Source organism: Sparus aurata, chromosome 6, assembly GCF_900880675.1.
Source record: "Sparus aurata chromosome 6, fSpaAur1.1, whole genome shotgun sequence".
Taxonomy (NCBI): Eukaryota; Metazoa; Chordata; class Actinopteri; order Spariformes; family Sparidae; genus Sparus; species Sparus aurata.
The window spans coordinates 38,572,494-38,589,068 of record NC_044192.1 but is presented as its reverse complement, the minus strand read 5'-3'; the positions used below and the strand labels follow the sequence as shown (position 1 = coordinate 38,589,068).

At 41.2% G+C, this 16,575-nt stretch overlaps 1 protein-coding gene across 2 annotated transcripts; it reads right to left on the bottom strand.

Annotated features, from left to right (window-relative positions):
* Nucleotides 1-344: 344 nt before the first annotated feature.
* ldlrad2 (low density lipoprotein receptor class A domain containing 2) lies at nt 345-16,274 on the bottom strand. 2 transcript variants are annotated; one of them, XM_030419572.1, is made up of 5 exons: nt 15,976-16,274; nt 9,197-9,682; nt 6,353-6,502; nt 6,033-6,170; nt 345-3,799 (listed from the first exon to the last, which is right to left on the bottom strand). In XM_030419572.1, exons 1-5 carry the CDS (start codon nt 16,076-16,078, stop codon nt 3,495-3,497), a joined length of 1,182 nt encoding a protein of 393 aa, XP_030275432.1. In that variant the 5' UTR covers nt 16,079-16,274; the 3' UTR covers nt 345-3,494. The 2 variants fall into 2 exon arrangements, with proteins under 2 accessions (XP_030275432.1, XP_030275433.1); XM_030419573.1 differs by having other exon boundaries at nt 6,033-6,167.
* Between the last annotated feature and the right edge of the window lie 301 nt (nt 16,275-16,575).

Sequence of the window (16,575 nt, the reverse complement as noted above, 5' to 3'; positions counted from 1 at the left end):
AAAGGGGTTGGGAAATTTATTTTTTTCTGTCTTTCATAGAAACAGGAATTTGACTTGAAAGGTTGCCAGTGGATACCAAAGGCAACACACACAGTGTGAAGCTGCTGACTCTTTGCCAAGACCTCCCCAGTGTCAACCAAGCAGCCTGTGAGTCAGATAAAGAGCAGGCTGCACCAAGCTGCAAACAAGGATGTGATGACATCCTGCTTTGAATTGTGAGCTTAGCCTACAAACCAGCATGTGTGACAGTCATCAGCTGTTTTTAGATGGTTAAAGTGTATGTTTCTAACAGTTTAACAGTGTTGGCATGCAAGTGGGAAAAAGATGAATGTAGAAAACGTAGGTCTGAAGAAATGGCAGTACATTTTATTAAAACATTACAGTATGTACAAAACAACACCAACAGAATGACACTGACACTGCTGACTAGTCCAAAATCACAATAAAAGACTAACCTTGAACTTTTTAGAATGACATACATTCCTATTTCGATAATAATGAAAGTAAATATTCATTATTTACATTATGCTGCAGTTTGGTGAAAACATCAAATATCTTATATAGCTTATGGGAGAGCGATTTAATCAATTTCAGATGTTACATAATAAAATATGTTACATAAATTGACACTATTTTCCTTTCAATCAAATTATTCATATTCTTTGATTTACCCTTTAAGAGCTGGATTCTAATATTCTTTTTTGCTATTTGTGGAAAGTGAAAACACTGCAAACACATTCCCACAATGTAAAGTCATTAAGATGAACTATGGTACACATCCAGCAGACACAGAACAACCTGATGCATGTTTTTCACACTTTCGTTAGATCTTATTTGGTCTCAATCAACTCCTGATGGTAATATCTGCCTACAGCTGCTAAATGTTCCACTATGTTCATCATTGGTGTCTGTGTGTGTCTGCTGTTTGTTTGAGCAGGTAGTGTATGGGGGGATTTTTGAGCTGTTTTTCAGCCTGCTGCTGCTGCTATGGTTGCTGTGAATCCGAAACCAAAACAATGAGCTTAGAGAGGCAAAAAAACTGTAGAAGGGAATCACAAGACTGGTTGATCAATCTTTGTTAATGTGACTCATGGGACCCCTTTTACTTGACACATTTGATCCAGTTGCTCCAAAAATATTGATTAGTGCAGCTTTGAGACCTGGATTTAATCATGTACATCTTACATAGATTCTCACATTGTCTATTAAACACAGATCCTATTTAAAAAAAAAATCAGCCTGGAACTGTGAGACTCAAATGACAAGAGGAAACTGTTAAATCCTCATTAAATGAAAGCTTACAGTAAAAAGTAAGAAAAGTCTCTGAGTGTGTTGGTCTGACAATAAAGTTATTCTATATACAACCAAAGTTGCTGGAATTTTGAGCTCTTTAGATAAATCTTGTTAGAAAAACCTCCAGCTGGAGTGCTGATCTTCTGAAAAGACTGATGCACATGCACATCAGAGGAAGCCCTAGTTGATTGGATCTATACTGTCCTTGTGTATGTGTGTGTGTGTGTGTGTGTGTGTGTGGGGTTTGATGGGAACACAGATGCATGTGTATTCCTGTACAGTCCAAGCAGAAAGACAGATAAAGAAGTCTGCATGCTTCAACATGCTGTAGCCTGGCAACCTGGAGGTCAGGAATACTTAGTTTGTTTAAACATGTGGCCTTATGCCTTAGCAGGGACAAAAGTCAAAATCACTAAAGAAACAGTACATGGGGCTCTGTGTGATGTAGCCACATAACACATACTGTAGCACAAGGAGGAAAGGTTATGGAGCTACTCCATCTAGAGGATGCCACAAAGAAAGTTTGCCTGCTGGACACATGAACACATGCTGCCCCTCACGTGAAGCATCAATCTGGTAAAAGATGAAGACAGGGATGTCAGGTCTACTGTACTCTGTACTGTATATGAAGCCTGGGAGAGGACAGGGCTGCAAAGAGATTAACCCTGCATCTTGCTTTACCATGACCAAAAACATAAAAGTAATGCTTTTGTTTTACTTACATTTTTACTAGTCTGAGAACAAATCTGTTAAATCTGTGTCAGTGAGCACTTCTTCTTTTGCTGACAGGTGCGGCATATCAGGATACTGTTTATTAACTAGCATGATTTTTACAAAGGTGTGCCTTGGGTTGGCCACAATAAAAGGCCACTCTTACATATTATTTGCTTATCAGCTTACTAGCACATCAGTAGAAAACAGGCAGGCTGAAACAGCTAAGACTAAAATAGTTCAGTAGATGACAACCATAGTCCAACTTGAACACTTGAGATGGTAGAGGGGTTGTTCATGGTCAATACAAATGCCAGTGAACATAAAGACAGAATAACAACAAAGGCATCAGTGTTTTTTTTGGTCAAATTATTTTCAGGTACATTAATATCAATTATTAACAAAATATCTGTAAAATTCATGTTACTGTTATTCATTTTTATTTTTTCATTTCAACACAGAAATCTGCTCACCACAACTACTCGTGCTGACAGCACTTGATTTATTTAAGTAATTATCAAGAATTTCTGTTTGTTCTCATTTGTTGTATGGTTTACTTTATGCAAGTAACTGCATGTTGAAAGTCCATGCTCAATCACTACAAGTTATTCCCTTAAAAATGTTGAACAGGCACGAGAGAACTTTGTGCTCCACTGTCCAAACTTCATATCAGCTTGTACGTAGAACAACAGTGGACTGCTGGGAGGAGAGTGGAAAGTTTGAAGGAATTTCTCCGGGGGAGAACAGCTGTTGTCACCAGGTGGGTGACTTTGTAGTTCTGTGGCTGTTTCCTCAGCGTGTGTCCATGGACAACTTAGGTCAAAGCTGAGGACTGGAAGTGTAGTTTCATCGGACGGCTAAACTGTTACTTCTATGAAGTCTAAGCACATTTATAAGACCAAAACATTTTTTGCACAAAATCTGCTCATGCTAACAACTTAACACTCTTGTGTCTTCTGGAAACTGGCAAAGCATTTAAGGCTCCACTTCTCAGACTTCATCAGCAGTCTCTCAAACAGAATGTGCTGCCATCATATTATGTACAGTAAGAGATAACAAGGAAACAGGTCAAGTGCTGTGAACAAAATGTTTCTTGAAAGAACAGTTCACCTGAAAATGAAAATTAGGTAATTATATCTTCATTTTGGCAGAACTGTTCCTTTAAGTGAGTCGAAGAACCCTTAATCCTGTCCTTTCAGTTACATTCAAACTTTTCATACAATTCATAGTCATACAGTACCCTGCTTTACCTTCTTATAACAACATAAACCCAGCAATCACATCAGCTGCATCATCAGTTAAAGCACATAAACCACAGAATAACCAGAACCATTCAGTCTGCATACTGAGCCAGTCAGTCCAACCTTCAATAAAAAGATTCTTGGTAATGTTTCAGTGCATGGTGAAGTGACATGTTCACCACTGATCAGCGCTCAGCAGCTGTTACCTTCCACATATGCCGGGCTGATCAAGCGAACAGCCCTTCTGCTCTAAACAGCCGCTATGGTAACATTTTCATCAGCACTGCTGTTAGTTGCCACAGCCCCTGTCGATGTCCCGTTGTTGGGTATGTGTGGGGTTACTTTTGCCAGTCGGTGTTCCTTGCTGTGGGTGCAGCTGCGGGCACAGAGCTGGCAGGAGGCGCAGGCCGAGTTGCAGCAGGGTAAGAAGCGACACACGCTGACACGCCACAGGAACCAGCCAGGTGACCAGCAGCACCAGCAGAGCACCACGCTGCCCGCTACGACACCCAGGAGGATGTAGAGAACCAACAGGGACAGGGAGACTGTGGAGTCTGAGGATCAGAGGGACAAAATGATTATGCAAATATGTGTCATTTCAAAAGTTTACTTCCCAGGAGATATCTTTTCTGCACTGTAAATTCCATTCTCAGTGTATGTTCACTGGAGGCTTGAGTTTCACACTTGTGTATACAGATTAGTGGACCAGGATTAACTGCCAAGCTAATTGTGATGTTACAAATCAGACTTGTAGGCCCGCCTCTTAAAATCCGATTTTATTTTTGTGAGCACAATGAAACTTTTCACTTCAACCAATGAATGTGAAAAACAGCCCCCTAATGTTAAACTCTGCATGTACATCATTTCACACAGGGAAGCTCAAACATTTAACTGTAGTTTTTTCTTAGAAAAACTGGAGGAGGACACTGAGTTGAAATACAGGTGGAAAACACTTAAGTAATACTCATGAGCTACTATGTAAAGAACCGCACCCTCTTTTTCCACAAGGAACCAAACTATATATTGCCAGACCAGACTATGTAATTGTGACCGAACCATAGTGGTTTAACCAAGCAGCATCCTACGAAGAACTACTGGCTGCAGTGAGCTGGCTGATGTTGCTGTGTTGGTGTTGTTCCAAGAACAGCATCATTAATGTTGTTCCATCATTTCAATTTACAGAACAAATGAAGACAAAAACCACACCTGGGGCAAACAATCCAAGCAAACGGTGTTGAATACCGCTTGGAACATAGACTATTCACTTCTTATTTTCCATTTGCTTTTAGTTTTCTTTGGCTATTTGGTTAGTTCCAGGCAACACAAACACTTGGTCAGGTGTTTGGTCCAATTGGACCATAGCAATATACTGTAACATCATGCACTATGTGCATAGTTTAGGTGCGAAGACCAGCTGCAGAAGCGAATGTTCATTTGAAAACAATGGCGGTTCCTCAAGTAGTTAGCTTAAATGCTGTTATAGCAAGTTTGATTTACCAACTGGCTCCACTGGTAGTATGCTCCTACTATATTACATGATTCATTTATCTGATTGGTTGAAGTCACCCTGTGATTGATGGTGATAGACAATATTTTTTGAAAGAGCCTGGCCTTTTCCAAACAGTCTCCAAGAACCATTTCCCACTGTTCTGTGTAACAAACCACCTGGCACCTCAGGTTACTTCTTCCGGAAGAGGTCAGCACTGTAAGGTAAGTTCATGAAACATGAACTCAAGAAATGGCACCACTCCATCGGCCTAAGGCTGGAATCACACCAAATCCAGCAAAAACGCAGGTCCCTCTGTTCATCCTGAATGAGGGTAGTGCATTTTGGCTGTGGCAGTGCCGACCAGAGGGGGTTCCACAAAGAAATGCAGCTCGCTGCGGCTAAAAAGTTGAAACAGACTCTACTTTTGCAACGCCAATTTGGTCTGAGTACAGCCTAAGTGTTCATCAGTAGAAGACAACATATTCTATGACTACAGTAACTTCACAACAGTCCAGCACTACATACAACATGCTATGCTATTTTACCCACAGGCAGAGATAAAATCTTTATCAAATTAATGTTTGGTCCAAATACAAAGATAAAAGTTAACAAACTATGCCTTAAAGCATAAAAAGTATAGAACTGTTCAATTTCCTTGGCACAGCTGCTGAACATTTTCTTGAGAGGTTGGCTGTAACAGTCATTTAAGCTACTGACTCTACAATAAAATTTATGAATCTGGAGCCCATCAACTTTTCAAACTCTCTGAAAATCAAATGAATTCAGCTTGACCATCAATGAATGAAACAGTGTGTCTGTTCATCCAGCCTGTGGTCCCTCATTGTGGACAGACCATGGTGCATTGAAATGGATCTCAGCTAATAAAGAGCTGGCAATTTGTAAAGCAGGCGAATGTGAATCTCCTTCTCCCACTCTCAGCTGAACAGTCAGAGTAGAAGAATGGCTGTTTTGTTAGACCAGACTTGGCCAGGTTTTAAAAGCAATCAGAAGCTGACAGGCTGGCCCAGACAGTCTCTGTTTGCACCTCTGATGCTAGAATAGAGACGGATCACTCAAAAGGGCGCTCTCTGCCGTGAGAATCCATCACCATTTATTGGTTTACGAGTCTTTAGCAATGGTCACCTCCATTAGTTTTATGCCCAGTCATCAGGACACTTTGCAATACATAATGTAGTAGACATGAATTGATTCCTGCCAGCACAGACTGTCTTTCTTCCAGCTGATAAAAACACATTTATCTTAACAACATAATATCTTATGTGAGAATGATCACTCACCTGCTACTGACTCATTACTGGGAGCAGTGTCTGGCATGCCACAGTTCAGTGAAGGAATCGGCACAGTGTGTGGATTCACAAAAGTTGAGGGTGGGGTTGCTATTGGCGGTGGAGGCTCGGGAGGTAAAAGCTGACCTGCTGATGAAGGACAGATTTTGATTAAGTGGTTTGTTATGCCATGTTGTTGTACTGTAAAGATGCCCCCTTAAATTTTTATAGCACTCAAAATTCCCCACATTTTCCTCTCAATACTCTGCTGTACATGCTGTAATAAAACCAGGGACTCTCTGTATATTTCAGTGTGTGTCAGCTCAACTGACCTTTACAACCTGTAGTCAGGTTTTCTTCCAAGTCACTTCCATCCCCACAGTTGTCAATGCCCTTCTCATCACACACCAGACTGAGAGGGATACACTTTCCGTTCCTGCAGGTGAAATAGGGCTCATTGCTGCACTCTGATTGGTTAAAACCTGAAGAGGTAGATAACAATTGAAACATCAGGACAACAGTGGAAGGATCTCAGTCAGCCTTTAAAACTTAACAGTGTTAGAGTATAAGAGTCAAAAAGACAATATGGCTGTCCTCAGTTTAAGTAGGTGTTTTCTAGTTAATCTGACATAAAGTTATTAACACATTGGAAATCTCTGATGCTATACAGACTAATTAACATAAGAGCTGTCTGCTGTTCGTCTGCTTGAGAGTTACCAGAGTAGGCATGCAAATGATCCAAGCCAATGGGTATTTTCTAATCTACGGAGAAAACAAAACAGCTGCTCTAGATTAATGTCTGCTGCATTCGTTTTCTGCCCAGTCTTCAGCCCACTTTCAATTTAAGTGGACCATTTTGGATTTGCTTGAAGCCAGAAGCAACTATGGTGTTTAGTCACTGATAATGAATGAATACTGTTGGGATACACAGATACGAGTTATTGTTTTATAACAAGTTAGTATTCATACAATGAGGTCCAAAAGTCTGAGACCACATAGGCAATCAGAATCAGAATCAGAATCAGAATCAGAAATACTTTAATAATCCCAGGGGGAAATTATTTTTTGTTACACACTCCAGATATCCAAACAACATATATTATACAAACAACATATATTAAGAACAAAATATAAATATATATATATAAATATATATATAACAATATATAAAAGATCAAATGTACAGTTTAAATAATGTGCAAAAAGTGCAAACAAACCCCCCCCCCCCCAAAAAAAAAGAATGATTGTCCGTATTTTTGTTTGAGTCAGGTTACAGAAGGGGGGTTTTCTGACTCTCTAGGGAGGTGTTATACAGTTTAATGACCACAGGCAGGAATGATTTCCTGTGGCGCTCAGTGGTGTATCTGGGTGAGAGGAGTCTTCCACTGAATGTGCTCCACTGCTGGGCCAGTGTGTCGTAGAGAGGGTGTGTGACATTATCCAAGATGGACTTAAGCTTGGACAGCATCCTCCTCTCTGCCACAGTCGTCAGAGTGTCCAGCTCCTCCCCCACGACATCACCGGCCCTCCTGATCAGTTTGTGTATTCTGTTGTTATCTGCGACCTTCAGCCCACTGCCCCTTCCAATAACAATCCCTTATATTGAAAATAATCAGCAAGTCTGAGCAAGAAGGAAATAAAATGAAGGGGTCAGAGGTCCAATGCTGTTCAGAGTAAAGGCCTTTTTCAGTGTCAAATCATAAATAGATCGAAGGTTTCTAAGGGGGCCGTGGATTTAAATCTAAAAACCTTTGCAGATACTGAATCAGTTGTATTCAAATCGTGATCAGATCCAAAATGACCACACCATCAGACGATCAATACATCAAGGTCAGTTCCCTGAGACACAGATAAGGAACATCTTCACAGATACAGACGTTGCTAAATAAACAACGCAATCAGCAGTTGTGCTGTCAATAAAAGGCTGTCTTGTAGCATCTCTGAGGACGAGGAACAGTTTCTAATCACTTTTCAGGAAGAAACAGTGAGTCCTATTTACTGATGAATCCCAGCGATAGCTTAGTGTAAGTAACAGAAGGGTGTGTGTTAGAGAGGGACAGGAGAGAGAATGATACCTCAGTGTTTCAACCCCACAGTGAAACATGTTGGTGGGAACATTTAAGTCTGGGGCTGTTTTGCCTCCTCTGGAGTTGGACACCTGCACAAGGAGAAGTACCACTCCATCTTTAGAAACATGCTCCACCCTCTGGTTTGATTTTTGTGGAGAAGGATTCCTACTGCAGCAGGATAAGCACACCTCAAAGCTGTCATGGACTGTCCTCCACAGTCACCTGACTTCAGCTACACTGGACATTAATAGGGGCAATTGAATACTGACAGAGTCAAGGATTCTGTCACAAAGAAGCTTTGTAGAACACTGTCAAATCATGCTGGGATAATATGAGTCAGCAGGTTTTACACTAACTTGTGGAGTCCATGCCAGCTTGAATGCATACTATCGTTAAAACAAAAGGGGTACAAATCAAATACTACAATCATTTTGAAGGCAGTGGACATCTTTTCATTTTTGTATCAGACTTTTGGACCCTACCGGTATATACAGTGTATTGCTATATCACAGCTATAATAATGAAGTATAATACAGTTTCTGTTTACATTCACTGTAAACATGGAAGGTTTTTTAACATGTTTACTGATTGTTTCCAGTGGATTTTGTTCCAAGAACTCATCAATGTTCAACAGTTTGAATATTCGCATTCCTGAGACTTCCTGTTTCCCAGGAGAGGTATTTCTTTGGAAGCAAGCGCAGAATGTACGAGCTAGTCCGCCATCAGCTGTAATGCGGCACAACAGTCAGCCTTCGTTGCCAGTACTAGTAGTTATTTGAAGTCGGCTTGGTGTGTCTGGGTACTTAACCTCAACTCTCAATCAGCGTGCAGGTAACCATAGCAACAACAGTCATGTTTCATTAACAGCTACCTTCAAATGGCAATACTTACCTTCTCAAGTGTTCAACTGGTGACGAACATGCTTGGATGGATAATGATTGAACGTACCTTACGTATTAGGATTAACTCTAAGATGTTTGATAAATCAAGTAATAGACCTCTTCCAATAGAAGAGTCATTATACTATTGTCATTCATCCAGATATGTATGCTTGCCTGTAAGACAACAAGCATCTGTGGAATGTGTGGACGTGGCCTTTTTTCTTACCCAGTCTGAAGGAGGTGAAGTCCCCCACAAAGTCGACCCTGGGCTGAGTCCCCCGTGTCACCAGCCTCAGGGTCAGGTAGTTTCCTGTGGACAGCACTGGCCGCGGCAAACTCTTCCCACAAAGAGGAGGCCCAAGGGGAGGCGAACTCCTGTCCCGTCCATCATAGAACTGAACGTATGAGCCAGCATGACACGGGTCCCCCGAGCTCTCACCAGAGGTGGGCTCCAGTCTAGGGTTGAGAGGAGCAGAGCCCCGAGGCGACTCTGGGAAGACAGGGGCGGGGCTCAAAGGGGCCACTCGTAACAGACTGTAGACCAGGAAGAAGCGGAAGTGGAACTGCACCTTGTCTTTGGGGGAGCTGGCCTGCATGGTGAGGTGACAATCAGTCGCCATAGTCACAAAGTAGTACTTTTTGGATTCCTGGTGTGAGTTGACGATCATGCCGTCACCCCGGATTGTCTGGCCACAGAAGTCCACCACGTTGACTGATGTGGAAAAGACACAACACAGACTCCTCAGAGACAAACTGATACATGGAGCATCAACACAATGAAACGAGTCTGACTACAAACGATCAGGGATGTTTGACATAAAAAAATATATATATTACAATGCTCATCACAAATGCCTGTATTTATGATGAGCAAGAAATGACAGGGTCCCACCCTGTCATTTCTTGCAAAATACAGAACAGTACTTTCCAGATAATCAGATATTTCAGTTGTGTCCAGTTGTTTAGGAGAATGCTGCAATGATGCATGTTTTTCTGTGAAGCTCCAGAAATTAGAGGTCGACTGATAGCAGATTTTTAAAGGCTGATATAATAAAGATAGTTGAGAGAAGGAAAAAGAAATTAACCGATTAATCAGTCGATATAGTGAAAGCTGGACCGGTACAACATAGTCATCTATATTCATACTTTTATTTTTTTGTTAAATGCAACACTGAACGATCTTTGGTATTAGCTTGATCAGGACTGTTGAACTGAACATTAGGGTCTCCTCCCTTTCCCTCTCTTTCTCCCCCCTAGTCCCTCCCACCCTCTCCCTGATAAGTTCCAGTGATGCTCGGGCTTTGTAACATTAGTAAAATAGAGTAACTTTAGTTTAGTTAAAGGACACACACTTTGGTTTGAGATGAAAAACTAGCAGTGGCTGTCTGTTTGATATCAAGACACAAGATCTGAGTGATTCAGTGGATTACATTGTTGGAATCTGTCCTCTTTACATGGATGATGCGCTGTTCTGTGGATCACTTCTGTTGCACGTCATGTTACACTGTTGAATGCCACTCTTATTAACTGCTGATGTTTGTGCGTATACCCGGGGTGAGGAGGATCCTCTAGTGTGCGATTTCATTTCATGAATGGATGGATAGTTACGTGACTGGTTTATTTGGAAGAGAGAACGCCACATTAGTAAGTGCAGTATTTAGTAACGTAACGTTAACACAGTGGTTTATTTTCCTGCCTGCCTGGCAGCCCTCACAGTCCAGTCCCTATCATAGACAAGGTGATGGTGTTGTGTTGTGTATTTGAGACTACATAAACTGAAAACGGGTCAGATGAGAGAGGTCTGGCTATGTGAGACTAGATGACTTGAACACCACACTTCACAGCCTCCAGTAAGATCAGCTGTTCAGAGTTTGATGTTACAAAGAGGAATACACTCACAGTGTATGCTCTGCACTACCATTTGGTACATATATGGCTTGGTGCCTTGCTTAAGGGGATCTCAGCAGGAAGTGATGCAAGCATCCATCGCTTTATGTCGTGATGGTTTCGGTGATTAGTGAAGATTCCTCCGTACATCATTGTAGAACAGGGAGTCACAGGACTCAGGAACATGATGGGATACAGCTGAATATAATATAATAATCATTGATTCAATATCTTCCATATAGAAACAGACACAAAGGAAAAAGAAAAAGTTGGAACAATACAATTTGCAGTCTGATAGCTCAACAGCTGTTAACTTCTCTGTGACCAATCCAAGACTGATTTCACCAGGCCAAGATGGCCCCCTTTAAAGTAATAGCGCCTGGGCATACTTATTAACATGGAAATCTACTATTAACCATATAATCTGGCAGCGTTTCATCAGAGGGTCAGTGAGTGTTTTTAATTTTTGTGTGAATATACAGTATGCGTGCTGGAAACAGTGAACGAGGGATAATAACAAGGTGTTTGAAATATTTGGTGAATGGATCAGAGAAATGTGTGACATGTGTGTAGGTGTGTGCGCTGCCTGCAGCCAGCCACACAATGGACAAATGCGGCGTGTATGAGTGTGTTTATGCGTGGTTTGTGTGTGTGTGTGTGTGGCCTACAGTGTCAGAGCTGCTCCATCACAGTCTGTCTGTCTGTCTGTCTGTTTGTCAGCAAACATGAGACATGGCATTACTTACTGAGCTACATAAGTTTTACATGTCAGAAGAACCAGAGAGCATGTACTGCTGTCAGGGACAAACTGTCCTGTTTTGTTTGACTGTACTCTTCCTTACCATCCCTCCGTCTTCTTTATAGATTGTGTCATGTTCGTTGGTATTCTGTGTCGCTCTTCTGTTTCTTATTCTCTCTCTTTAATTAATTAATTTGTACATTCACTGTTTTTCATGTCTGTCTTTAACTAATGTCACTGAAACAGGTTTTGCTTGCAGAAATCATTCTTCCTTTTTGTGCTGGCCATTCAAAGAGCCCATACCAATTTGCTGCCAATCAAAGAGACGGGGGACGAAATCTAGGCTCCTCTTTCATGTAAAACATTACTCCAAAACTGATCTGAAGCTAATGCGAGGCTTCAGCAGTCTGAGTTAGACACATCAAGTAGATTTATTTCAAAGTTAAAGGTACATTATGTCTCTAATTTAGACAACACTGGACCATTTACAAATGTAATACTTAAAACAGGTAAGAATTAAGAATCTAAAGCTAGTCCAGTTGCTCTTGACTTTGCACTTTTAGATACACAATGACCCGGCTGACTGAGAATCTTGACAGACCTCTGAATGTGTGGTTAAAGAGGGCAACAACATTCAAAATTCTTGTGATGCTACAAGGGGTGAATACAGCACACTGGTAGATGTACAAACTCATGACACCTGTTAAACCTGGTGTTGATCAGCATTTCGATCATTAGAAGCAGCTCACCACTCATCTACAGGCAGGAACAGGACAAATGGATGGGCAGATCCGGCTCCAGCAGCCTCCACCCAGCCACCCAGCACCCCCTGCCCCTGGGCCGCAGGCCAAATAATGAGAAAATTTACGATCACCCCTGGAGTTTATTAGCTCTGTTTCCATGGGAGACAACTAGACCCTCCTACACTGACCTCCAGGAATGTCCCAAAGCCCCAGAGCCCCTGTTGGTGGGAAACAGCTCATCCCCTCTGCACCTCATTAGTAAATACAAAGCCTTAGGGGACGCTGTCCAAAACATGGGTGACCAGAGGACACAGAGTAACCAGTAAAGACTTTTGCAGACTGGAAAATTCAACTCTTTTTGAGCACCATCATTGTAAACAGGGTCTATTTCAGAAAGGGCAGGGGTCCTGGATGACACACTGTAGTGACAAATGTCTTTGAGACAGCATTGTTTGGAAAAGGGCAGCGGCTTCACTGTGAATCCATGTGTTATCCAAACACTGGTGACTCAACGCAGGCTTCACTATATCACTTTACATCTACAGTCAGTCAGTCCAGCTGCATGCAAACAAGGTAAATAAACAGTACAGTGAATAAACATGAATAAGGTAGTCTAATAAGGCAAAAGCCGAGGTGGGCCATACTGAAGAACTCTTGTATCACACCATACTCACATTCACAAAAACAACATCTATACAGTATAGATGATATGCATTTTTTTGAAAAGGTCTATGTAGTTTGAACATAGAAAAACATCCCCCACAACTGTCATACCTGATTGACATTAAAGTGAACTTTTATATTAACAAGACAGAAACTTTACGTCATCACTCATCATCCATTTAGAATGATCCATTTAGAATGAACTTACGTCCTTATGAATGACTCATTAACAAACAAATAAACAGAGCTAATTCTAGGAGCAGTTCAAAGAACTATACATGTGATTTTCAGCTTCCACAAATCGCTGATACCTCACATCAAAGCTACACATTTTGCAGACCATGCTACGTGGCTTTACAAGTCAAATGTATTTGGTCTACTGTTCCAGGAGTCATTTATCAATATCCATAAAATATGTCAATACAAGTACAGATTTGCCTGAGTTGTGTGATCTATCAAAACACACTAACACCAAGCCTGCATTCATTTTTTGAAGTTTTAATGCAGTGAGAACTTCTCAGTTTGCCTTTAAACCACACTATGAAAAAACACTACTGTAACTTGATTCCAATTAATTTTCAAACCATACGTAAAGGAGTGGAAGGCTGAATTACAGAAAAATACTTGATAGAACCTGTGAGTTCATTCAAGTTCATTCATTCGAGTTCATTATAGTACATTCAATACAGTCAGAAAAAATGTAAAGCATGCATGATTTCTAGTAAACACTAGTTGTTAAAACAGAAGGCAGAAGTTACAGCTCAGAGTAGTAATCATTACAGAAAATGTATAATGTGTAGAATCAAACTGTGTTTTGAAATTTCACATCACAAACAATACTATAATCACTACATTTACTTACTACATCACTTACATTTCCTTTCTATCACAATTGTAGTACTTTCATAACTATATAGAGTTGGGTAACATAATATTGTTGTAATTATTATATGGCATTAGCTCAATATCTAAATGTTCCACTGTTAGGTAAAGGTCACTTTAGCAACTTCATTTACAGCCCAATGAATTTTTGGGAACGATGCTGATATCAGCGTTCATTTTGCAGGCATCCCTTAAACGTGGTTCTATATTTTACACTTAAACACAACATTTTATTTCACTTGGAATTCAACAATTATAATTTCCAATCTTTTCATACTGGACAACATATATGCTAACAGATTGGTGTAGGGAGGATGTAGTTTTGTATGCCATCCTGAAATTAGCATCACTCTGGTTCCCTCTGTGGGATTTTAATTTGATTTTGGATTATTGCTGAGAATACTCTCTGAGTCAAACACAAGTTTATGATACTCTGAACATGTTTTGTTCATCAGGATGATCTTCACAGATGAACGTGATGAATGTTAGGTTAGAAACAGACGACATAACAGTCACATGACTTAAACGTCACCATCACTAAGAGTCTTACTACACAATAACTACAAGTTTTCTATAAAGTGATCAATATATAAGTTGTAAAGTCAGAGTTAGAATAGTGTGTAAAGACAGACTAGTGAGTAGATGAGTCTCTGTGTTCGCTGTGAGGACGTTTAATGTCCCCGACAACCTCTGTAGTCTCATTCAGACACTTGTTAGCAACCGCTAACTGTTTTTAACACACGGAAGAGCTTTATAATTAAACTGTGGGACATTTAATGATGGATTTTTACATTGTAGAACAAGGAGTGTGAATATGTTCAGTCTGTGGTAACTACACACCTTATTTCACACATTTAACTGAAAAGACATTAAATAAACTCACACTGGATGGGCTAACATGCTAGCATGCTAACAGATTTCCGGGTTTAGGGACTACAAACAAACTACACCTCTCTACAGACATATCTGTGATAGGCCAATATTAGCAGCTTGGTTGAGCTCCACTTTCCTCCAACCATTAACCATTATGGGCTCATTTATGTGTTCTTGTGTTGCTGCTCCAGTGGCGGTTCTAGACCAGTTTTAATAGGGGGGCCAGGTTGGGGCCGGCTTTTTTGTTAGGGGGCACATACAACTCGGAAAAAAGGATAAATCCCTCATTCAGATAAAGCAGTGTTTACAATTTCAGCAATTTTGATTGGGTAGTAAACTGCTGAGACACTTTATTTCTGCCTTTCCCTTCAGAACAAAATCATAGCAAGAAATCTGTCATTGTATTATTAATGCAGACTCACTGTCAGGGGGGCCACGGGGGGGTCCAGACTCAGAGTTACGGGGGCACTGGCCACTGTTGGCCCCCCCCTAGAACCGCCCCTGTGCTGCTCCCAGGCTCTGGAATAAGCTCCCCACCTAGATGCGTGTTATTTCTGACCTGGGCCTCTTCAAATCTAGGCTAAAAACCTATTTATTTAGGATGGCTTTTAATACCCAGTAGCGTGATGACATTTTTTATCTTATTTTATCTTATTTGATTTAGCTGTATTTTATTGCTTTCACTGTTTTTATTGTTTTAATTGTTTTTATTTATTCTTTTTACTTATTACCTGCTGTAAAGCACTTTGGTACACCGAAAGGGTTGTTGTAAAGGGCTGTATAAATAAAGTACATTTACATTTACATTCTTTTATATGATGTGTTTTAAAGAATGGCAGAGGACGTTCAACAATATGTATGAAGGTCTTCACATTTGACATTTTTGTGCTTTGTTTTTCTTTCCTTTTTTATAGCACCATGTGTTTTGCTTTTAAAGCCAGGTACCATGTGAGGAGACATAGAGACTTCTGGTATTCTTAAGGCAAAACGTTCAGTTGATGTCCAGCAGCCTGCTGTATGAACGCTGTTTCTGTTTGACAGAATGAAATGAAGTAAAAGTGAGAGCACGAGCTGAGAGAGGAGCTCACACTGACGGCTCGAGCTAAACGATCGTTTTTAGGTCGTGTGAACATACTTTGAGTCAATATGCACAACTGGGAGGCAGTTCCAGACTCCTCCATCAGTGAATGGAGCCTGCTGCAGTCGGTGAAGTCTTACCGGTCTCGATGGCCGAGCAGTGGAGGCTCATGCAGCCGAGCAGGAGCAGGAGCAGCAGCCGGAGCACACGCTGCCAGCAGCCCTCCACCTCCACCTCCATCATCCAGGCTGAGAGGCAGCAGACAGTCTGGTGTGGTCAGTCAGCTCACTGAGGGGGGGTCAGAGTCCTCCTAACCTCCCATCGGCTGGTCATCTGTGGTCAGCGAAGACGAGCTCAGGGCCGGAGGGCTCCGTCCAGCCGCTCTGCTCTCCATCTCAATCACTCCGGCCTTTATTCCACTTGAACCTCCTCTCGCGCCCGTCCGTTCACGTGTCCTGTCATCTCCATGACAACAGCCAACCAATCAGCTACAACAGTGTAACAACAGTTCCTCAGCTGATTCACAGTTCTGTAACTTTTCTATTTTCAAGTCAGCTTCAGTGACCTGCGCGTCACTTCAGGTGTAGCTCATAGTTATTTCACTGTTAACAGATGAAAACATCTGCAGCATGTTCATGATTCCTGGAAAGCATCACGGTTTGAAAAGCAATGTAACACGCAAAGTGCTGCATTTGCCATCTTACAACATCCACTGTAATAGACGAGCTTGTCATTTCTAA